Source organism: Erithacus rubecula (assembly GCF_903797595.1).
Source record: "Erithacus rubecula genome assembly, chromosome: 1".
NCBI lineage: Eukaryota > Metazoa > Chordata > Aves > Passeriformes > Muscicapidae > Erithacus > Erithacus rubecula.
The window spans coordinates 93,901,500-93,925,692 of NC_136658.1; the positions used below are offsets into that span (position 1 = coordinate 93,901,500).

At 39.0% G+C, this 24,193-nt stretch overlaps 1 protein-coding gene across 3 annotated transcripts; it reads left to right on the forward strand.

Annotated features, from left to right (window-relative positions):
* The first annotated feature begins 1,359 nt into the window (after positions 1 to 1,359).
* MSL3 (MSL complex subunit 3) lies at positions 1,360 to 23,142 on the forward strand. 3 transcript variants are annotated; one of them, XM_079309666.1, is made up of 13 exons: positions 1,360 to 1,392; positions 5,159 to 5,241; positions 5,804 to 5,899; positions 6,456 to 6,556; positions 7,434 to 7,525; positions 8,246 to 8,368; positions 8,809 to 8,969; positions 10,859 to 11,017; positions 11,279 to 11,541; positions 11,901 to 12,010; positions 12,201 to 12,300; positions 12,728 to 12,812; positions 22,240 to 23,142. In XM_079309666.1, the coding sequence occupies exons 1-13, from the start codon at positions 1,375 to 1,377 to the stop codon at positions 22,337 to 22,339; spliced, it is 1,491 nt and encodes a 496-aa protein (XP_079165792.1). In that variant the 5' UTR covers positions 1,360 to 1,374; the 3' UTR covers positions 22,340 to 23,142. The 3 variants fall into 3 exon arrangements, with proteins under 3 accessions (XP_079165792.1, XP_079165794.1, XP_079165793.1); XM_079309668.1 differs by lacking the exon at positions 1,360 to 1,392 and adding an exon at positions 3,066 to 3,382; XM_079309667.1 differs by lacking the exon at positions 1,360 to 1,392 and adding an exon at positions 3,502 to 3,923.
* Positions 23,143 to 24,193: the final 1,051 nt, after the last annotated feature.

The following is a 24,193-nucleotide window of genomic DNA, read 5'->3' on the forward strand; positions in this document are numbered from 1 at the left end:
TAATTTTTATTAGGACAACTGGGTTATTGCTTCATTAAAGATGCAGACACTCACTGAAGTTGTATTCTCTGCACTGCAATACAGCAAGATTTTTATACAATATTCTTAGAGGATTGTTGTCTCTTATAGGCTGTGCTTTAACTATCTCCTCCTCCTGCTTATTGTGGATGTCCTCTGCTTCCTCTGAGTGTCCTGTAACATTAATGGCGAAATTTCCATGATCCTAATACTAAAACTCCTGGTTAGAATTACTTTTAAAAAACTGAGGGGGCAAAAAAAGAAGAATGACACTGAAAAAAACCCAATTTATATATTATCTTGCCCTGGCCAATGCCAGAACAAATAATTTTTCGCCCGCCGCGGGACTACAGCTCCCAGCGAGCTTTGCGCCGCCTCCATCTTCCCCGGCACAAACACCGCGGGGCGCCGTGCTGACACACAAGGCTTTGTTGAAATAAAACCTGTCCTTGAACAAAACTTTCTCAGGGCGTGCTTTGACCCTGCGGTGAGGCGCGCAGCTGAAATAGATCCTCGAATTAGCCCACTTAGCCCTCATGAACGCGGGTTCACTTTGGCAGGAGGCCAGAGTCTCCACTCCCGGCCTGCTGTGTCTCCCAGAGGAGCTGTAAATCTGCTTTTCTTTCGTGGAGGCGATGTAGTGTCCTGGGAATGTCCTCAAAATACGTGGTGGGTCAGCTCATCTCCTGTTTCAGCAATATTCAACAAACCGGCCGCTGGCCTCTCCCCCTTCACTGTTCTCAGTGTCAGGGCCAATGTTCCTAAAGATGCTGCCTGATAATTGCTCTGCTGCCTGTGGTTTCTCCTTGCTGTCCACGAGTGAGGAGCTGGAGTTCAACCTTTGCTAAATATCTTATATCTGTACCGGGCCTTTTGTTTATGTGCTGTATATGGAAGGAACAACTCATGACACAACTGCACGAGCAGTATGTGCACACACGCACAAACACCATTTTCCCAGTGGTTATTACTCTTTACTTTTGATTTTGGACAGCCTTTTGGCAGTCTTCACTATGAAGTACCTTTGAAAGTACCTTTCAAGTACCTTTGAAAAATCCATAGTCTGTTATTTATCTAGAAATAGGCATTGGCTGGATAGCACTATCACGGGTTTTCCATGAACACACCAGTATTTCTCCTCTCCTGGCTCCCTTTGGGTGGATCTTAGTTAAGCTCACATACAGGATTTTGAAAACCCTGCTAGAGGAGGAGCCTTGGTAGAGCTGGCAAGGCCAGGGATCTGCAGGCAAGGATTATCTACAGCAAGGTGGCTCAGGAAGATAAGGATGGATGCACATGTGCATCTCTCTGAGTGGGAGCAGGGAGAGAGTAGACAGGGCAACAACTGGATCTCAAATGCCGTGGCAGAGAGTTGTAACTATTAGGAGATACAAGTAAAAAGAAATTTGAGCCAAAAGAGTTGAGGAATAGATTGAGTGGGAGCCATAAAAGTGGGTTGGGGTGAACTAGGAGAGGCTGAGATGAACAAAAAGAGTCTGCAAGTGGGCACCAGTGGGGAGGAAGGGAAAGGAGTCATAATACATAAGCTGTTTATGCAGAAGTGGTGTGAGGCTCCTTTTGTATGAGTACTCAACACCAGGCTGAAGGCAGAGACACAAGCACAAGCTGGTGATTCTCCTTCCCTTTTCTGTTGTTGTTGTTGTTTTCCTCCATTTTTAAAGCATGGTATTCCCTTGGAAGCAGCTTGGTTCTCCAAATGCTCAACACCATTTTCTTTATCTTACAAAAAAGAAAAAAGTAACACTTCCTGTAAATGACATTGCATCCATGCACTTTTGGAGCCTGTTTCCTAACCTTAGCATCAGTGGGCTCTGAACAATTTCCGGAATGCTTCCTTAATTTTCTCTCACTCTTTTCCATCAATTGGCTTCTCTCATTCCACACAGTCTTAGAAGCAAAATTATAGGCTTTTCCCAACCATTCCCACTATAAAAAGTATGTTTTGAATCAAAAGAAATTGAGTATTCAGTCCATCCTATCCCAAGGAACAGTCACCTTCTCAGAACCTTGTTTTCTGGGTACCCTCTATAATTTTTTACCTTGAAAACTTTTCGTTAATACACTAGAACTCTATGTTCTCTTGCATGGCATTGCTTACAGCTTCTAGCTTTGCTATCAGTCTCAGTGACTGGAGAAAAGATATGAGGATTTAAAATCCTCTTGCCCTTAGCACCAAACTAGTGTATGCTCAGTTGCACAGTCTAGAGTCATCCATCTCCTGAACAGCTGCCACAGAAGAACAACTTCAGAAATATTAAATAATCACAAATTAACTGGTCTTTCCACAAGGCTGGATAAGCTCAGGCCTCTCAGCCCTGTTATGGTGTTGTGTAAATCAGAAATCCAGAACTGGTATAAAAACTGTAACAGCCTGAAGGAGCATCCAATAAACATCGTGTGGGAAACTGCACTGTTCCTCTGGCTGAACCCCATGAGGTCCCTTCCAGGCATCAGTCAGCATTAACTGCCAAAAAAGATGTGTATTGATTTTGATTATCTGCACTTCATGTGTATTTGTAGAATCTGAAATTAAACCAGTGGTTTGGGTTTGTTCTCCCAACATCCTATTTATTTCTGATTTTCCTGAAGGAAGGCTGAAAGAGCAACGGAGAGCACAACAAACCTGGCGGGACGTTAGAATGTACACAAAGCCATGTTGGAAGAAGGGGCGGTTTTTTTAGCAGAGAACACGGGAAAGAGGGTGAGGAATGGGAATGTCTGCTGATGTTTAGGGGAAGCAGACAGAAGGGCGGCTGTTGTTCTCGGGGTGCACTGAACCCCGGCCCGCTCCGCTGGCGGGCACAGGCCCAGCGCACGCCCCGGCCCCGTGGCGCTGGGCACCGCGGCCACGGCCGGGAGCTCTCGCCTCCTCCAGGGCCGCCCCCGGCCCAGGCCCGGCGGCCGCCCCTGCGCCCGGCGGGGCAGGACGCGTCCCCCGCGCCGCCGCCGCCCCTCCCGCCGCCGGCTCCCGCATCCCGTGCCGCGCACCCCGCGTGACCGGCGGGGCGGGCACCGGCACCGGCACCGGCACGGGCAGGCACAGGCGGGCGGGCCGGCCCCCGCGGCGGCCGAGGCCGAACGCCGCTCCCCCGCCCGGGGCACAGCAAGCCGGGCGCTGCATCCCCGCTCCGTCCCGGCCGCCCGCCCCCGCCGCAGGAGCCGGGGGCGGGGCGGGGCCGGGTCGTCTGCGGCGCCTCCTCGCGGGAGCGGGCGGGGCTCCTCTCCTTTGCGCCATGATGAACAAATGACCTCGCGGGGAATGAAATTTAAGTTCCACCGGGGAGAGAGAGTTCTCTGCTTCGAGCCCGACCCCACCAAAGCCAAAGTGCTCTATGATGCCAAGGTGACCGGCCGCGCGCGCTCCTGCCTCCCCCTCCCGCGTCTCGGCGGGCGGGAGGGCGCGGGGCGGGGCCGGCGCGCGGCCCGCCCGCTCCCGTTACGGCTCCTGCTCTCCCGTTACCGCTCCCGCCGGAGGCGGCGCGGGAAGCGGCCGTGGGCCCGGCGGGGAGGCGGCGGGGGGAGGCGGCTCTGCCGGCGGCCGCACTTGTTGCGGGAAACGGGCTCTGGCCCGGGTAGGGGAGAGTCGGCGTGGGGGCCGCGGGCCGCCACGGAACAGGGAGACGAAGCGAGGCGGTGCCGTTCCCAGCGGGCCTGTCCTCTCTCCGTTGGTACTCCCTGCGGGCGGCTCAGGCCGGTGCTCCGGGAGCCCCGGGAGCTGGGGCTGCGCTGTCGGCCCGCCTCTGGGCCTGGGCGCTGGGCGCAGCGGCGATGGGGCCCGCGCTCCCGGGGCCTGCCTGTCGCGGCAGGTAGGCGGCCGAGCCGCCCAGCGCCTCTGGAGGTGTCGGACGCGCTTCCCGCCTTCGTTCTCGGCTGAACGCTGCAAAGTAATTCTGAACTCTTACTGCCACCCCTGCAGTTTTGTAGTGTAGCTGTACTTATTTCCCCTCACGCCTTCCCACGCTTGCTGCCCGCCCTTGTGCGCTTCAGAAAGGTGTTAGTGGCTCCTGTAGTGCAGGAGAGTGTACGGAAAGTGGGTAGTAAGCACTGCGCGGTGGGCCACAGGTGTTGCCTCAATTAGGGCCTGACCTTACAAGTAATGATAGAGCTTTATGTAAATATAATGGTTTCTTGGAGTACCAGTAGTACACAAGATATTTTTCCAATACTGAATTTTCTGTGTCCAACTAGGAAACAGAGTTGTGGAGATTTTTTTTGTTACAGAGAGGGATAAAAAAAGGAAGTGTTGTAACTGGGTTCTTGATGAAATTGCTACTTTTTTTCTGCAGGTTTGCTAGCTGCGCTTGTCTGTGTTTCTCAAATATCTTTGATTAGGAATACCATCATCCTGTAATATTTTGGGCTGCCCTTTTGTTTGTGCACATACTCTTATGTCCTAACAACCTGGTAGCTGTAGTTGCTATCCCTATAAATCTATTACCTGAGTACAAAAATGTATAGTGCCTTTTCTTCTTTACTGCCAGGTACCCTAAACAGAATAACTATCTGTGGATCCATCAATAGTTCTTAAATTCTGGACTCCCAAATTTAAACATCACTGTAGCCTAAATACTGATATATGTTCTATTGGAAGCCACTCAAGTGTAGGCACCACATCTTTTTCTTCTGAGGTGCAGATACTTTCACATTGGCCATTGCACAATCATGGAAACAAAGGTTGAGATATTCCCAAAGCCTTGTAATGTTTTGTTACTGAGAGTCTGCAGTGTTCAACAGAGCAATGTTTCTGAGGTTTTTGTATAGACAACTGTGTTTCCTGCTTTGGGGGCTTGAGGAGACAGCACAAGGGAGAAAGTGCAAGTAGCTCAGATCTGCATATCCATACTGTGCTACTGTACTGTTTGATGTGTCCTCTTGTCTGTCTTGAAAGCATGGAACCTATGAGGATAGGACAAAGATGATGAGCAGTCTGCAGTGTTAAGAGTAGTCATCTAGAAAACTAGGTTTTCTGATCATTTAGTATAATCATTATCTTCTGTTCATGTCAATATTAACTGGCAAACTAACAAGTGTATTGTGTTTTCTTTCTTTCTTTGTGCATAAACTTTTCAAATACCCAGAGGTTTACTTTCTTTCAAGATTTTTAATGTGTTTATTTTAGATTGTTGATATTGTTGTTGGAAAAGATGAGAAAGGCAGAAAAATTCCAGAATATCTGATCCATTTTAACGGCTGGAACAGAAGGTAAGAACCTGTATGTGTGGTTTCAGTTTGCCCCTTTCTTCTATTTTATTCTGCAAAGACAGGCTTTGCACAGAATATCAAAGGATGCAGGAGTATTTTTGTTTTTGCAAATGCCTTTAATGTACTTGCTCATGTTGACATTGGTATATATCCATAAATTTCAGTGAATTGGTTTGATAGACATGATTTTAAGCCTTATGGGATATATGTCTGTGGCATATACTTACAGCCCTTAAGTTTCCATTGATAAAGGTTTATGCTTTGTTAAATCTAGCCCTGGATTGTTTGATTGTAAGGCCAGTACATGAGTGCAGTGTCTTGACTGTGATTGACAGTATGTGTCAGTGCTGGGAATGCTGTTGTGGTTTGAGTCAAAGCTTGAGAGGTTTTGGATGGCCCTGTGAGAGCTGAACCTGTGAGAACAGAGAAGGGTGCAAACCTGGTGATGCAGATGTTGCTTCTGACATTAAACGAGTCCTTTACAAATTTAAAGTATATTAATTCATTGGTAATCGTGAGTTGTGTATATATAATTTTTTCTTTCCTTTTGACCTGTCTGTAGCTGGGATAGATGGGCAGCTGAAGATCATGTTCTTCGGGATACAGACGAAAACCGCAGATTACAGCGTAAATTGGCACGGAAGGCTGTGGCTCGCATGTAAGAAATCCTTTTGGCTCAGAATAAATGAGATTCACTATCACATTCAGATAAATACATCCAGGTGTCTACAACTGAGCTTGGTGTTTGAGCTTATGGTGTAGGTGGTAGATATCTACATAATACAGTCAGTGCATTCTAAAGAGCTCCTCTAAGCTGGAGACCTGTGGATTAACACTCTAAAAGACTAACAACTTAAAAACTATGTTATTTTTAACTAATGCTGTGAAATGCCTGTGTGTTGGATCTGCATCTTCCCAAAGAAATGTACTTGCAAAATATTTTGGGAAAACATGAAGTATTTTTGAACCAAAGGCAATAATCTACTATGGGTTGGCTGTGGTTTGAGGATCTGCTTGAGAACATGAATATGAGGTAATGTATAGGCATTAGGGTATCCACTCTCAAATAAGGATTGTTCAAATGTTTTCAGCATTAATTAATGAAAATAACTCAAACATAGGTTTCCTGTGCATTTGCACATAATTGAATTAGCTAGGATAAACGAATGAAATAGTATTACCTGAATATCAGTGAACCATTTTATGTTCTGTAGGAGAAGAAAGGGAAGAAGGAAGAGACGTTGCAGGTTGCCTGGTGTTGACTCTGTGTTAAAAAGCCTTCCTGCTGAAGAAAATGATGAGAGTAGCGAAAACTGTGAGCTTATTTTCATCCTTTGGTAACTGGTGGGATGGCTTGACCTAGGGGAGGAGTGTATGGTGTCACTTGCCAGGAGAGTATCATGGTCCTGTGTGAAATATACAAAGGCAGTTGTATGGAGACTGAGATCTGTGTCCATGCTAAGCATATGTTAAGTTAGAATATCTGTTTTCTTTTTGTATTCCAGAGACTTCTTACATCTCTTCTACTCAATTCTAATCATCGATTTCAGAGCTCAAAGCTGTTTTCTTTAGTGTAGTATTAATAGGTGTGAGAAGCCCTTTGTTTGATGTTAGGAAACACAGCATTTCCCTGCTAGTGTTCGTGTATTTTTGAGGGCAATAAGATTATTTTTTTCCCCAGTCCACCTCACACAAAGATCTGTTTCTTGTCAGCTGACTGGCTGATTTCACTTTCAAGCCAGGTTTTTAATTTCCTGCATTTTCCTTTGTGACTAGAAAGCCAGCAGGAACATTGGCTGGCACTTAAACTGATGTTCTGGGAACTGTTGCTACACAGATTCATGCCTTTTGATTGAATGATTAATATGTTAATCCCTTGTGCAGAGTTAAAGTCCAATGAAAACGTGGGTGCTCAGGAATGTAGGGAGCTTCTAAAAGTGAGTGTTTTTCAATTAGAGAGGATTCAATAATACTTCTATGAATTCACATGTTTAAAACATTTGCAGTGATCTGTGAATAATGCATGTTTAATTCAATTGTAATTATTCATCCTCAGTAAATGTAACAAGCTAGTTGTGGTTTTTAGTGGGTTGGATTTTTTTTTGGTTTTTGGGGTTCTTTTTGCATTGACACCTCAAACTGATTTGTCATAACCTCTGTAATAATAAATATTTGAAATCTCTTTTCTGCAGCTATAAGTAGTTCTTCTTCTGATGACAGTGATGAAGGAACAGATGAAGAAATAAAAAGTGAAGAAAGTGACATAGATGAGAGAACAGAAATGGTATTTTCCTGTGTTTCTTAAGTTAATAGAATTTAAACATCCGATTTTAAACTGGAAAATTTGAAATAGATTAAATATAGGCCACAGCTGGTAATTTAGCTGGGATTAAAAGCATAATTTTCTTATTTCTTGTGTTTGCTGTGATTGTGATTTTGAAAATCTTACAATGTCATTTTCTTATAGAACTATACGATACAATGCTAAGAATACACATTTGTTTCTCTTCTCATTCTGCACAAAAGGCTTATGGAGAGAAAATGTAGCAGACTAGATTTTCCACTTTTGTAAGTGCTGTAAAAATTTACTTGTCTATGCAGGTTGGACAAACCCTAATAGCAGCAGGATGTTTGTCTTGTATTTTACTGTGAGACAGGCATGTCAACCCTGGTCTTAAGTTAAAATGTAGAGAGGACTGTTTTAAAGAAAACCTATTTATTTTTCTACAGTAGGCAGTTGATCTGAAGATGTATAGAATTTAAATACTACAGTGTGGATGATATGAAACAGCAGCACTAACAGACTTCTGCTGGTTTGGATTTTTTTTTTAGTTAAACATTAAGAGAACACTAAATTAAAAAAATAGTTTAAAAATGAATTTGTAGATGGTTTTAAGAGCAGTATTGGTAAATAGTTTGCATTGAGGCTATTATCCACTTGCATCTTAACTCCTGAAGTTCTTTCACAACCATTACATTGTTTTGTTTCACTGATCTGTTGTAGAAAGAAGAACAAGACACTCATACAAAAAGGGACATGGAAGAAAGAGCAATAAGCATAGAAATTCCTGAAGTCTTGAAAAAGAAGCTTGAGGAAGACTGCTACTATATTAATAGAAGAAAAAGGGTATGAAATAAACACTGAGACTCTAATGTACAGGGAGGTGTGAGGAGGATGTCAAAAGTAGTTTTTGTTTATACAAGTCCTAAAGGTTTTTAACTTCACGTTTTCAGCTTCATGTTGAGCTCTGACAGGGCAAGGAAGAATACAAAGACTGTAGGGAGTAGACTTTTCTAAAACTATAACACTGGCTTGTCATATTTAACAGTATATTGTTTTGTGCTGCTTTTGAAAGCTGGAAATGGCAGCAGACTTGTTAATCTGACCATGTTTCTTGTTTCTCCTGATGGTGATTAAAAATGCAGTTTAAGGGTAGAAATAATACAGTCCTGAATTTGCTTTATGCACTAGACATTTACTCAGTTGGTACATTACAAGATCCGATTCTAACTTTATATACTTACTTACTGTTTTTATAAGACATTAATTTGTTGTTTCTTTTTCAGCTGGTGAAGCTTCCTTGCCAGACAAATATAATAACCATCCTGGAGTCATATGTAAAACACTTTGCAATTAATGCTGCTTTTTCAGCCAATGAAAGGTCTCGGCACCATCAGATGACTCCACATGCTAATATGAATCTTCATTATGTGCCACCAGAGAAGAAGTAAGTAATCTTTAGTCCACTGCTGTTGTCACTCCTGCATTCTGTGTTCTGTTTTATGGCTGTTTAGTTCTATGAGGTTATACCATAATGTGTATCTATTTACAGGGCTCAAAGTATTTGGCAGATAACTATAGTAGAGTAGCATTGATACATTTATCAGTGATAGTCCCTATACTCTACTCTGAAAAGTCATTATGCAAAAGTATCAATGTCATATTTTATCATGTAAGTTCTTACAAATATCCATTTGGAAGAATGTGTTGCTGTTCTCAATGAAGAATTTCATATATGAAAATACCCTGCTTAGATAAACTTGAATAAATTCAAGTTTTAATAAGGATAAGAATTTAATGCAAACACTTAAAAAGAATTTGAAGTGCAATTTGTTTGTTTTTGTTTTAAATGGGCATATGAATATTTGAGTAGGTATGTAGGGAAACTGGTAATGCAAATCCTGATTTGTTGAAATTGATGATGTCTTAGTCTATTTTCTCAGTTGAGCTGCATGTTCTTCTACCATGTTGCAGTTGCATTAACTATGCATGCTTGCAGTGTGGTGGTTTTTGATTTTTTGGGGGATTTTTTCCTCTTATTTTAAAGATTTTTGATATTAGATGACACTGCTTCTATCTAAGTACAATGGGGTGAAATCTTATCAAAGAGAAATCCTGACTCGTGTTAATGTTCTATTTCAATGGAGTGTAATTATGCTATTCCTTGCAATATTTTAGCCTATGGGATTGTCTTTTATGTTGATGTCATTCATTCTTTGACAGATTGACACTTTTCCTTCTCTGTAGTATAATCTCCCAAACAAAAGGTTAGATGATGTATCAGAAATATGAGCAGAAGGTTTTACACACATGATTTTTACAGGTTTATGTTTAAGTAACTTCCTCAATAAAAATGAAATAAAGAGCCTTAGGAAAAAAATGGGTATATTTTCAGTGTTCATTAAGTAGGAGAGATTGAGCTGACATCTTCATTATATTTCCCTTACTGCTCTAACAGTGAATAAGTGTTAATACTGACCTTGGATTTATGGAATTTCTGCTCATGATGGTCCCCTGACCCAATTCATGTGTATTAGTTTTAGTAGGTGGTATGAAATACTGGAGGTTTGGAATTCCTAGCATGATCATTTTGGCAGAATCAAATTCTGTTACCATACACATACATGCACTTGAAACATGGGAGGGGAGTACCTCCACAAAGCTGAGAGGTGTTGCAGATGTGCTGCACTCTGTGTTCTTGGTTCTACTTGTAATAGCTCATGTACTCATCACCTAATGTTGTAAGGCTGTTACACAGCCTGGAACTGAAATTCCTGGTGGCCTGCAAATACAGTGCTCTGCTTACCAGAGCAGACTGTTGGAAACTGCTCTCCAATGCAAATGTGTCTGGTTTTGTTGGTTCACTGGATATCTTTTGAGTACAGCCTTAACTGCATCTTAGTGGTTATAGGTCAAGTTCTGCTTATGCTTTTTAGACAGAGAATTCAGTCTGTTGAGTACTTACTTGTTCTGGCTGGGGCCTCTTTTTTTGGCCTAGTGAACTTGAAAAACCAAAAGAATGTTTACCTGGAAAACATCTGACTATTTACTCTAGAGTAGATTTTATTAATTTTGTGAATAGTAATACAACAGAACAGTTGTGTGATTTTGATTGAGGTTATGAAGGAGACCTCCTAAAGAAATTTGCATTTCTGAAGTTAACAAGAGCAATCATTGTCTTTTAAAGTGTATTTTTAACTGTTTATCATTACTTAGTGATTGAGCCAGCTTATAGCAGTTATGATGTTAATGGACTATATTAAAGAGCAGTTTTGTACAACCATGCTGAAAAATTTTATTATGCAACTTTGAAATTCCTAATTTTTTCCCCTCTAGTGTTGAGCTATGTAAAGAGATGGTGGATGGGCTGAGAATAACATTTGACTTCACACTTCCCTTAATTTTGCTCTATCCTTATGAACAAGCTCAATTTAAGAAGGTGACTTCATCAAAATTCTTTCTTCCTATCAAAGAAAACTCAACAAATACTAACAGGTAGGTTAGATATAAGAAGTGTAATATTGCTTGTCTCAAAAGGTAGGAGAATGTGGTATTCATGGTTTTCAACTTGAATTTGAAGATAAGTAAACTTCTGGAAAATAGTGTTTAATAGAGGGTATCATCACTTCAATAGTTACTGGAAGAAGACTGTTTTTTCTGAATAAGTATTCAATAAGATCAGTGAAACTAGAAGAGTTATTGTTGTGGGTAGAGCCCTGACCTCTTCAATTCTGTAAAGCTGCCTTAATGTCCTAGGAATCAGGAGGAGCTTTCCCCAAGCCCTCCTCTGCTGAACCCACCCACGCCGCAGTCGACGGACAGCCAGCCCGCCACAGGGGAGCCAGCCACGCCCAAGAGGCGGAAAGCTGAGCCCGAGATCCTGCAGTCGCTGAGGCGCTCGACGCGCCACAGCTCCAACTGTGACCGGCTGTCGGAGAGCAGCGCGTCCCCGCAGCCCAAGCGCCGCCACCTCGACACGCCCGCCTCGATGCCTAAGCTCTTCTTGCACCTGGAAAAGAGTAGGGTTTTCTCTTCATGGTGTTGGTCTAAACAGTGTAAAGTCCTGTTGTTTTTTTGTTATTGCTGCGTGGATTCTGAACTGAATGATAGAAGTGGGAAGCTATTACTTTTTGTATCAATTCTGTAACTCTGAGGCTTTATTACCAAAGCAATATTCTCAGTACTTTGTTGTATTTTTCCAGAGAATGCAATGAGCTGCTTTTCTGTGAGTCTATTTCAGGATAGCCTTTATTGAATTTCAGTGTTTTAAGACTTCGAACATTTTAGCAGCGGGTCTTAGATCCATTTAATGGCCTACAGTTCCAAGTAATAAAATTTTTCTTGTTTCTTTTGTTTTGCTTTTCCTTTTGTTCTGAAGAAACCCCTGTCCATAGTGGGTCATCTTCACCTATCACTTTGACTCCTAGCAAAGAAGGGAGCACGGTGTTTACTGGCTTTGAAGGCAGAAGAAACAATGAATTGAATGAGGTAACAGATTTTGATGTTACTGTCCTAGATTCAATGACTAAAAGTTTTGTGGACCATAGAGTAGGGCTATGTAAGAAAAGATTTTGTTGGTATTACTTATTTGATCTTTGAATTTAAAATTCTGTACAGACTAAATTATTTATGATGTTATGAAGTTTTCATAACCAGTGTTTTCATATTTTATGTGTAGGTTTTGTCGTGGAAATTGATGCCAGAGAATTATCCACCAAGTGATCAACCACCACCTCCCTCATATATCTATGGATCTCAGCATTTGCTGAGGATGTTTGGTAAACTGATGCAAAATGCTCTGCTTAATCAAAGTTGCTTCATTTTTTTTTTCCCAGTCCTGTTATCTGTGTGATTTTTCTGTTTGCTTTATTAAATGTATTTTTATTCTTGGAGGAATGTACATTTTAATCTATTTGGAACTTTTAGGCCATTCATAGATTTGGTTATCTTATTGGCTCTGTAAGCCTTCATTTAAGAAAAGCAAAGCAGTGTTACTGCCAGTACACTATCAAACATCATTAAACTCAGCAGCATACACTTTCTCAGAATGTTTCCATTTAGTAAGGCTTTGAAAGATAAAAAGTAGATTGCAAGGAAAAGTGGGAGGTGCTGAGAAAATTTTTATATTCTTTTCTCTGTAGTTAATATAAGTAATTTGAAGTTGCATTTACAAGAAGAGGTATAAACACTTTCTTTTATTCACAGTAAAACTGCCAGAAATACTGGGGAAGATGTGCTTTCCTGACAAAAACCTAAAGGCTTTAGTAAAACACTTCGAGATGTTTCTGAGGTAATGTGACACAGTGTAACACAGCAGTATTTCCATTGTTATGTAGATCTAAATGTCCTGGAATGGCAAAGGAGGTTTAAAATACTCATTTTCTATAACGACAAGATTATGATAAAACTCGTATACCATTTTAACAATAGCAATTTGAGTAAAGATGAATATAGGATTTTTTTTTATTCATTAATTCCATTTGAAGGGAACCTGATTTTTCTACTTTGAATTTTGATAAACACATTGATATAGAATTGAAGCATGAAAGTTTGTTGATATGTGTAGAATGACAAGTCTGACTTGGTTAAGCAGAATGTTTTATGAAGAAATGCCATGTCTGCACTGGTATTTTTCTAGAGCAAGGTCTTGAGAGTTTTGATGTTGTATCAATATTAGCAGGGGGTGAAACTTGTGCTTTAAAACATGTTTTTAATTATGGTGGTTTCTTAAAAGAAATGTCTGTCTTAACTGAGCTTTAAACAAAGGTTTCTCTGTGGTGCAGTGTTCTCTGTTGTTTGTAGAGATACACAACTCTCTCTGATGAAATTAGCTCTACCACTGGAGTCAGTAAGGTCATACCTGCACCATGATCAGATTGGTTTTTCAGGTACTGTAATTAGTATTTCTGCATGACATTGAGAATGTGGTTAGATATCTAGTGTTGGCACTGTAGCATCAGTACACTGAAAAATAAAACTGCCAAGGAAAACTTTCAGGAGAAGATATCATAGATGCTAATGGAACAGATGTGGAAATTATAATTTAAATTTGGTAAGTGATTCAAGTAGCCACTTACGGAAAGGTAACGTAGAATTACACCAGCATAAAAAAGCCTTGCATTAGAGATCAGGAAGATGAAAGCTTTAAACTGCTTTAACTTTAATTGCTTATTGAAAATAGAAGATGTTTCCAATGTCAAAGTTTCTACAATACAGTTTTTCTCTGGAAGCAGTTAGTTGTCAAGTTTTATTGATTCCATTTTGCATCTCTTTTGTCGGATCCTTGTTGGCATTCAAAATACCTTTAAATTAAACAGGACAGAATTAGAGCTCATTGTTGGAAGACTGTTTTTGCTTGAAGTGAATATTTCTTAGAGAGCCTGCCTCACTGTGGATCAGATCAGTTTTTATCAGACCTTTGCCTGTTCAGATTCTTCAGTGTTGATCAGAGCAGATTTCTGTTCTTTGATGTCTTTAATACAATGTTTTCATATCCATTCTATGGATAAGCTTTGCTGGAGTAAAATAGATTAAAGGAGAAACATGTCCCCTACACACCATAAAATAAAGGTTGCTTATTGGGAAAGGGTTGCTTAAGGGAACTGAAATTTCTAGTGATAGTATGTCTATGTGTTTTACTTCTCCATCTGAGCATCTCATTGAAATGTATAGTCATCTATAAATAGAAATAAAAATAAATCATGTTTCAACATCAGCATTTTTAGGGGAGATAGAACTGTGCTTTTGAAGCAAATCTCTCAGCAGTTCCCCCTTTTCCATACTTTGTGTCATGGTGGAGAGTCCTCCAAACATACAACCTGCATTCCTTTTAGGAAGCACTTAACCAGAAGTGCTTCAGTCCTTGAGGCCAGGCCACAGCTAAACCAAAATGTGCTCCACAAGGCAAACATAATGTGGATATCACAGATCTGTTACAACAAAACACTTGAAGGCTGTGTTTTTTCATGCACTTTCTTTTTGACAGTGTCAAAAAGGCTTCAAACTTATTTTCTGCTGTAGTAAGCATTGGTATTGGGTAACTTTGTAATAAACACTTTTCTTAGTCTTGTTTCTTTGTCAGCTATGCTACTGGGCAATAGAAGCCAGTGCAAATTACTGTATTTTTTTCCTCAATGTGTATTCACATGGTGCTTTGAAAAGTTGTTCATTTGGGTATTTATTTCTTCATGCTGCTTGTCATTGAAAGTGGTCAAACGATTACATTTTGTAGACACTTGTTCATGCTTGGTTTTTATCACAGAAATAGTTCTGCATTATCTGTTTCTAATCACAAGAAAGCTTGTTAGAGTGAATATAAAAGCAGACCTTAACTTTAAGGCTTTCAGGTACACAATATGGTGAAAATCACATGTGGTATAGTAATTCTGATATTTTTATAAGGTTAGTCAATTAGTATACTTGCCATATAGTCCAATTAAAAGGTTGGTTGCTTAGGTAATAATCCCTGGGGTCTTGTCCCACTGAAATCAGTCCAGAGGGTTTTTTTGCCCCACTTTTTTTAATGTCTGGTTCCAGATTCTGGTTGGAAAACAGAATGTCTGTGTAGTTGATTCTCTTCTTGGAGTAAGACTAAACAATATGTAGGAAATGTATGTATGAGGTTATCTTATTGTTTCTAAATGTAGGGAAGAACGATAGGAAAAATACTAGAAACTACAGTCATGCTTTAGCAATCTACAAAGCTACAAATGCATGAAAAATATAAGAAGTTAAAATTTTAGGCATCAGTACTAGTTCTTCAATTTTCACATTTTTCCTTTTTGGGAATGAAAGGATTAATGAAAATATTTTACATCAGTTCTGTTCTGGCTTAACTTTTGGATATTAAGAACTTCCCTACAAGGTCTCTATGCATTAGGAAATGGCAGGCAGTGTACTTGGGACTGCTTAATTTTTTTTTAAGTGAACTGCTCTTGAGTGAGAAGCTGAAGTACTTTCATTTTCTTTATTTCTCTAATAGCAAAGGACTGATGTGTCTGCTTGCATTTATAAAACTACTTGTGAATCTTCTTTGACATCTAGAGAAGAGTAGTCAAGCATAAGTAGTTTATGTATTCTTAAATAAAATTTTTATGCAGTACAAAACTGATTTAGCTCTTGCATAGATACTGATTTAATTTAGAATTATGATTTTGTGGATAAAATTTACAGTTTACCATTTGCACTATTAATCTCCTATTGTCTGAGAAAAACTGAGACTTATGTAATGTAATACTTTTTCTGGAGGCTTGTTGTCTTGAGATTACTTAGGACATGATAGATGCATTAAATTGGCTCTGTGATGCTGCATAATAATATTTGTCCATGATTGGATAGCATTTTCCAGTCATGCCCTCAGACTGCTGCTAGACAAGATTTTTCTCAATTTTTCCAGACAATATATATATTTTTAAGGAATGTATGAAATGCATCTTTTTGACTTTCCTGTTAAGTAGAAGCTCTACTCTCTGTGCTTAGTCCAGCTTTCTAGAGGAGTGGAAAATGAAAATTTCTTCAAAATGAAAGTGTGCAAAATGAAAGTTGATTTCTCAATAAGAGAATTTGCAGAAGAAAATCAGTTTCTCAAATTAAGTACGAAACTCTGAATCCTAAATTTTTTAGTTCTGAAATAATTCATAGTACTTGCAGTCCAAAACAGACTCACCAGTTGGTTTCACAGAAGTTCACTCAGTTTGCATTTAGTCTTCAGGATGAAGCAGTGGAAGCTAATGCTTCAATTGGTGCTTACTGGTGCTAACTGGTAGTCAGACTACCGAAAGACCCCTGATTAAATCTTCTTGCCTGCTAATAGCTTTAGAGTAAGAGAATGTATTGGCTTTAAACAAATTCCATTATTTTAGCCACTTTTGAAAGAAGCTGCTGCATATGCTCTATTTTATAATTTCCTGGCGTGGTGAGGTGCCTAACATGCCTTCAGAGGTTGTCTCAGTGATGAGAAATGACTGGCAGGGAGGTGCCTGTTTCTGTTTTGCTGTTTCCATTAATTTGCACACAGCCTTGGCTTGGAAAACTATTTTGGAAACAGAGGTCTCCTCCCACATCTGTTTACCAGTAGGAGCTACTTAAAAGTTAGGAGGATACAGTATGTCTGTTTTAACAAGAGCAAGACCCATCTTCACTTATGTAATTTCAGAAAATGTGATTTGCATTTTAGGAAAAAGGCAAAATGAAGTGGTACATAAAGACATATATATTTTGAATTTGGTGAAATACAAAGGAATTAAGTGATGATATCTAAAATACTGGTTTTAAAATTTCTAATAAGTTTTTTTTCAGGTGAGTCCAACTTAGTATTTCAGATTATGGAGAGCTAACAGTCAAGTATTTTAGTTTTTGTTGAAAACCCACAGATATTTCAAACTCAGTATTTTCTTTAAGCTTAGATCTCTTTTTATTTTTTCCCTGATGCTCAAAAATCTGCTTGTGTCTGTTGTGCCACTCTGTTCCAGAAGTAGAAAAATATTGTGATGCTGTTATGTTTTTCTGAGAAGAAAGCCAAGTCAGTGTGACCAAATTAGAGGACTATGATGATAAAATGTATATACAAAGATGACAAATTGTTTAAAGTAACCTTAGAGATCTCTGGTGCTAACAGTACATTTTGAGTGTAGTATTTTTATTAGATATACATAACTGCAGTGGTGAATTATCACCACTAGTCTGTGCTAATGTACAATTATGAGAGGTTATTTGTGACTGAGAATGAAAAAATCAAGCATTGCACATGGTGAATGGATTAGAAGACATCTTTAGGTCAAGTTCTTTTGTGATAGAGTTCCTGCTCATTGTGAGTCATTGTGACTTCAGTTGCAAAAAGGCAAGTAATTAAAAATCACATTATGAAAGATGGAAAATAATGCAATTGGGCCAGTGTTTCTTATAGTAATAATATATCTAAACATATGTATGTTTCTTATATATTATTAACTGATATATACTGTTGAATTATGCTGGGTTTTTTCTCAGTTTTTTGGATTAACCAGTTACTTGGTTATGACACACTAGAAAACTTGATGGAATTGGACCCTAAATGTGAGAAAATCAAGTTTCTGAGTATAAATGGAGGCAGAGATTTAGAGTGCACAAACATGTAAAGAAACAATTTTTTACAAGTTTTGAAACACTTTGAACTGAAGGAATTCTCTTTGCACAGTGCTGATTTTAGGGTATTACTACAATTTTTTGGGCTTTGCTGTATTCACTGAATGGGTATAAAGGTAATTGCCATTCTGGGCCCCTTCAAACTTTTGGCACCTTTAGGTGGAATGTTTCTTAGTGAGTACTTGGTATTGTGCAGGTTCTTACTTTCAGTGGGCTTTGCTGGGTGCACGGTTTGCTGAATGTATTCATCAGTGCTTATTGTCCTTGACTAATGTTTTGTTGCATTGCCAAAAGCTGTTCCTGAAACTCACTGTGTGGATTGCTTTTCTTCCTTTTGCTTTCCAAATCATCAGGTGCTTGGGAATTTGAGTGAGCATATTGCTGGTGAATAGCTGAAGTTTGGATCATATATCTAAATTGAGAGGTTGCCCCAAATATTTAAAATGTGTTATGGTAGATTTTTTTAGAAGGCACCTCTAGGGACCTGTGCTGGCCTGACCACAAGTGGGTCTTCATCCTCAAGACAAACCAAGGGCTCCTGTATTGAGCTCTTATAGGACTGTTTTCCCAAAAGATCTTTGGTAAAATTTAATTTTTTTTCTCACTCAGTCTGATTCTTGGAAATGTTGTGATGGTAGCTTGGCATCTTCAGGGTTCTCCACACTTTCTCTTAAAAGGTCAAGGAATATGATCTCAGTTTCTATATATCAGTATGTGACAAGTGCCCAGTCAAAAAACCTGTCCAGTTGACTCCTTTAGCATGGTTCTTGAGACACTGGGTATTAAAATAAACATCTGAAACTTCAATTCACTTATTCTGTTCACTACAATGGGTTATGATGGACTTTGTCATCTTTTGCCCTGAGCAGCTTTCCAGATGGACACAGGCCTATAAATGGGGGGGAGGGGGGCTTTGAGGGTCAGATGGTGTCATATGTTTTTTTTGTTTTTGGTTTTTTTTTTGTGAACCTAAAGCCTTTTTGTTTTCAAATCCTGCATTTGAGTAGTAATGTCAGATGAGGTAACTTCTTAATCTGTAAATGACATTTCTTTTGATGAGGTGACTCATAGGGTAGGACCCATAATGGTGTTCTAGCAAATTTAGATAGATCATTACAGTAGCCTTTCAAGCAGCATCTAGATCAGGTCACTGATCTCATCAAAGCATCTGCTTACCTTTAAAACTCTGTAGCAGAAATGTATAAGGTCACCCTCCTGGAAACTTTTTCTTTGGACTCTGTCTTCTTATACCTCAATGGCTGAGGTTGTCTTTCTATAAACTAAGGTTTTCTTTTCTTTGTCATTTTTACACTTTCTGGGCTGTCCCTAAGTTTATCATGGGATGGTAGCTGATGTTTAAAGTAATTTTTTTTTCTTCATTCAAAGACTTCTGGTAATAGATTGCATTGGTGGTGTCAAGACAAGACCCACCAGAAGATGTTCTTAAAACTCATACTAATTCAGTGACTCTTGTTGAGATATGTTCATGACATGTGTCAAATGACCTTCTAATGTGGATAGTGTAATTCAGTTTTTTGGTACATCAGCCTGGAATGTGACAGATAGTGTATTTGTGAGGCTATTCCTTGCTTAAGAACACCTACACTTGAAGATCAGAACATAGCTTGAAGAATTCCCAAGTTGCCCACATCTTTTTCCCTTGTCTCCATCCCCTCTAGACCCTCCTGAAGTGTTGCCCTTGTAGGAAGCTGTTATAGGGAGGAAAATAGCTGCATTGTTCCGTGTTACCTCTGTGCTCTAAGCATGAGTATAAAGCATAGGTTTGTTTTTGAGGATGTTCATGATGAAAAATACATGCAGTCTCAAATCAATGTGGACTGTGCATCCCAGAACTTGATTGCTCATCAGCAGTCTCACTGTGCAGATGTATGCATATGAACTCCATAAGAAGGCAATAATGCAACAGGTGGCTGAATTGATCAGATTTGTAAGTTAAAAATAATGAAACAATTTCTGAATAGCTCGATAGCAATGTGCTTTCTGATTTATTGCTGAACATTGGCTGTGTCAGCTAATTACAGTTCCCTCTGTCTTTAAATCTTGGCTCATGACTTGCAGGTAACAGTGTAATTGATCTTGGTGCTGTTTTAGCTTGTCCAAGAGCAAAGCAATAGTGAAATATCCAGTAGGCAAAAGTCTTAGGAGACTCCTAATATTTTTGTGCCAGCATTCTGCACTGTGATGTCTTTTGAATAGTAAGCAGCTTCAGAAGGGCCTTTGCTCTTTGTATGCACATACAGAAGGGATTGGGATGGAAGCTGACTGCATTCCTTCAGTAGTTTTCTCCTACTTCTCTGCAGAAAATAATTTGTGTTTGCTAGCTCTGGGGTGTTTTTCTTTGCACAACTGTTACATGAAGCACAGGGAGATGTATATTTGACTATTCAACTGTGCATTCTGCTTTTTTTTTTTTTTTTTTTTTTTTGAGCTTTAGCTGTGGCACAGTATCTCAACTAAAATTCCTCATCTGTACCAGCTGTCACTTTAGCATGCACCAAACTGGCATGTATGACTGATGATTTAACCAAAAGTCAGGAAATTTCTAAGAGAGAGTGAGCCTGTTTCTCGTTACGTGCTGTTAAAATTCTTAGAACTGTCAGCTACCCAAATGTCTTCTGAAGGTTCTTTTAAAACATGATCCCTTGTGTGATCTAGCTCTTAGTACTGTTCCACTGAATGTTATCCAAAGACACTAAGATCTTCATCAGCCCCTGTAACCTTTTAATGTATTGGAGTCATTAATGTGTGTTAATGGAGAGTCATTAATTAAATACCACTTGTGGCTCATCTTAACCATCTGCAATCTAAGTACTAATCTAAGAGTTAAGTTCAAGTCTGTTGAGTTTTCCACACTTGCTTCATACCAACCCCTCATCCTAGGAAGTGATTTGTAGCTAGCTAAAGTCAGAGGTCATAGTAGTTGATGACTTCGGTATTTTATTAGTTTCTAAATAGCTACAATTTCAGTATTTTTTTAGGTTTGAAACATTTTGCATCAGAAACATTTAGGTCCATCTATATACTGTTAATTACAGAGCTGCTGTGAAATAAGGAAGAAGTTGACAATGTGCCTTCTAAAATAACGGTGACACCATGAAGGATTGATTTCTTCTAAAAAAGTTTCTATTTCTCACTGCTTTTTCCAGAATTAGTAAGATATAACTAGTTATTCCTCCAGTTTAGCACTTGTTTGATGCCTGTGTTCAAGTGCAAGGTTTGGGGGTGTGTGGGAAAAATCAACCCTTTTTCATTTATTTGCAATTTGTATTGTCACCATTTTCTGTGAGCTCTGAGCAATTAATATATTTATTATTAAATTTAAAGTGCTTTATTTAGAGGATCTTGCCAGTATTCTTTGATGCTTTGGCTCTCTTTAGATCAAAGGATATGCTAGTTCAGGCAGTGCAGCAGTGAACGAGGTTGGAGAAGGCTTGTAGTTTTTATGGCATTCACCTGAATGTTTCTTTTTAATTTGGACTTCCTATGTCCAAAGTATTGGCTGTTTAAAACTGATATTTTCAGCTTTCAATGGTGAAGTCTTCACCCCTTCCACTGTTTCTTGAGAGAACACAGATTCTGTAAATTACATTGTTTTCTGTTGTTTCTTTTGCTTCCGACTCTTAAAACATGTAGCTAGCATTTTGCCATGTTTATTGATGGTGATCTTTAATATCCAGGTATTTTTGTAGGTCTGTGTTTTTTCTGAAGTACAGCTTGATTGTAATCTTGAGTTTAATAACCATTTTGCTCTTTTACCCTCCTTTATAAACCCAGTGCCTTTGAAATCAAAGGAATGAACAGAGACTTTATAGTCATTTTAGCTGTTTGTTACTGGTATTCATAGCAGCACTGTTTATTTTTGTTTTCAGTCCTAAACCAAAGAAACAGTTGTATGTTAGCAGAGCAGGAAAACATCATAAAATACTGGGTGCTTGGCAGTTTGAATAGTATTTGCAGACCATCTTGCAGAAATAAGAAATTAAGGAACTGAATTTATGAAGCATATGTTTTGTCATTGAAACCCATATTTAAATCAGGTTCTCCTAAAGGATGGAGACCCTAAATACACAGGCACATGAAACATATGAAAAAATCATAGCTTTATGTGCCTTAAAAGATAAAGTTTGACTTAATGGTTCCTGGCTATTTGTGTAAGATACTGACAGAGTGATAACTGGAAATACTGGTTAGCACAGAAATGAAAACAGTGTGCTGAGCAGGTAACTTACAGAAGTTGTAGAAAGATCTCTTAACTTTTTTTCTTCTGTGCTAGTTCTTTGAATTCTTTTTCTGAGTGTAACTTTAAGTCTTGGATTTTTTTAGGGTTTTTTTTTTTATTGAGCTTAAGGAATTTTTTTTAATGCTTGTTGTCTTCCAAAATGACATGGGAAGGCTGTTTCTTACTATGTGGAACTTGTAAAAAATAGGGCAAATCCTTTGTATGCCAATATCTTAATTCCCAGACTGTTTTTTTTGCTGAGCTTAAAAATTAACTTGAAAATAACTTTTCTCTTAAATGTTTAATATTCTTTTTTTTTTTTTTTTTTTTTTTTTTTGGTGTGCTTTCTTTTCAGGTTTTTAGCAGAATACCATGATGATTTTTTCCCAGAATCTGCTTATGTAGCTGCATGTGAAGCCTACTACAGTACTAAAAATCCTCGGGCAATCTACTGAAGCTATTAATAAGGATTAAATTCTAATATACATAGCCCATGACAATGCTATTCTGGTACATGGCTACAAGATGAAAAAGGAATTAAAACAACTTCTGGAGTTGAAGACAGTGGAAAACATCTTTGTGATGGTTGGATTACTTAGGAATGGAGAACTACATTTCAGAGAGAAGTGTAGACAGCGGTGTGAGTCACTTAGTGGACTGGATATAAATCTGACTCCAGGTGAATGAAGAAGCCTTGTTCTGACTTTACTGCACAGGACTACACACAGTAATAAAAAGCAAAGGAGGAAAAAGCAGATGCATTGGCAACAGGACATTTTCATGAAGCTAAATCACCATGCTGTGTTTCATTGTAGCTCAGCCTCTCCTGCCTGAGAAATAAGACTTGACTAAACAGTTACATGAAGAGAATTTGTAACTGGTATCTTATGGATTGTTTTCCTCTCAATTGCATTTCATTTGTGGAACTGTCATGATAAAAAGGATTGCTTAATGTAAAGATGGCTTTGCTATTTGGCTAGCATGACATCTGCCTCAAAAATGACTTTGTTGCTTGAATGAAAGATGTGTTGCTGACTTTGCATTTTGCAAAGATGTATATAGACCTTTCATGGTAAAGCTGACAGGCTTCCAAGCAGACCATACACTGCCAGGGATTTGGCATTTACCTGGCAATCAGTGATTTCCAGAGCCGTTATGAAAGAACTGATTTTCTACAAGTAAATGGGAAAGTCAGTGAAGTCATTGCAGTTTAATTGGCAAACACTTCTTTTCTTAATAAAGTTCACAGTGGCTGCTATGTGGATGTGTGATTTTGACTGTCTAAAACATCTTGTTTGTGCTTAATTAGTATTTTTGAGGGTGCTAAGTGTGTGTATAATGAGAGGTGGGAGCACTGACAACATATGGAGAGGAGCCCTTTCTGTATCATTGGGTATTCTGCTTACTTGAAGGATGTCTCTTTAGATTGTTTTAGACACTGGCTCTGGAAATAGCAGTTCAGTGATAACTGGGTTCTTACAAATGTGACAACACATTCAGTGGAAATTAATTGAAACATAATTCTTGTCGTTGAAACCACATACAGGACTTAGAACACTGGCCATCAAAATCCTCAGCTGTATCAAGAAAGACACAGATTTTAAAAGCACTGAGAGAAAACAGGGTTCTGGTTTACAGAATGCATTAATCACTCTAATCCTTCGTGGTGCAGAAAACTTCCACCAGTAATGCAGAACTCAAGTCTCCTCACAGATTTGCAGAAACGTAATTTGGAGAAATCATCTTTTAAACATAAATGGCAAGCTTAGGCAAAGAGGCCAAAAAGAAATGTAAAATCAGCTGTTGATATTCATTGTCACTTCTTAGAGTTCTGTGGTGTGCTCAAGCTTTTGAATTCAAAAGATAAGGATTACCAGGATTTTGTAATTAGGTTCTTCTTTTTTACAAAAACTTCTATAAAGAGTCTGTTGAGCTCAGTCGTTGTTAAACCAGTGGCATGGATGTATGCAGATTTGGTAATTGTTACTTCTAAAAATTGCCATTTAGCAGCACTACTCTTTTTTTAAACATGCTTCTCTTGTACCAAGAAAGCCCTGTATTTGTAAGCTTTCATAATTCTCAAATGACAGAAGGTTTCAATCTCTAGCAGAATCCATGTACATCAAAATTTTGCCAACATGTTTCGTTCTAGGTTTAAATGCTGTTTGTCTAAAAGACAATTCAACAAAATATGAACAAGCTGTCTAACATGAGATTAGGAGTGCTGCCTGAAACACAGCATTAATCCTTTCTATTGTAAGAATACTCATACATAATAGGGCAGGTCTAGTTTTGTTCCATTTTTTTGA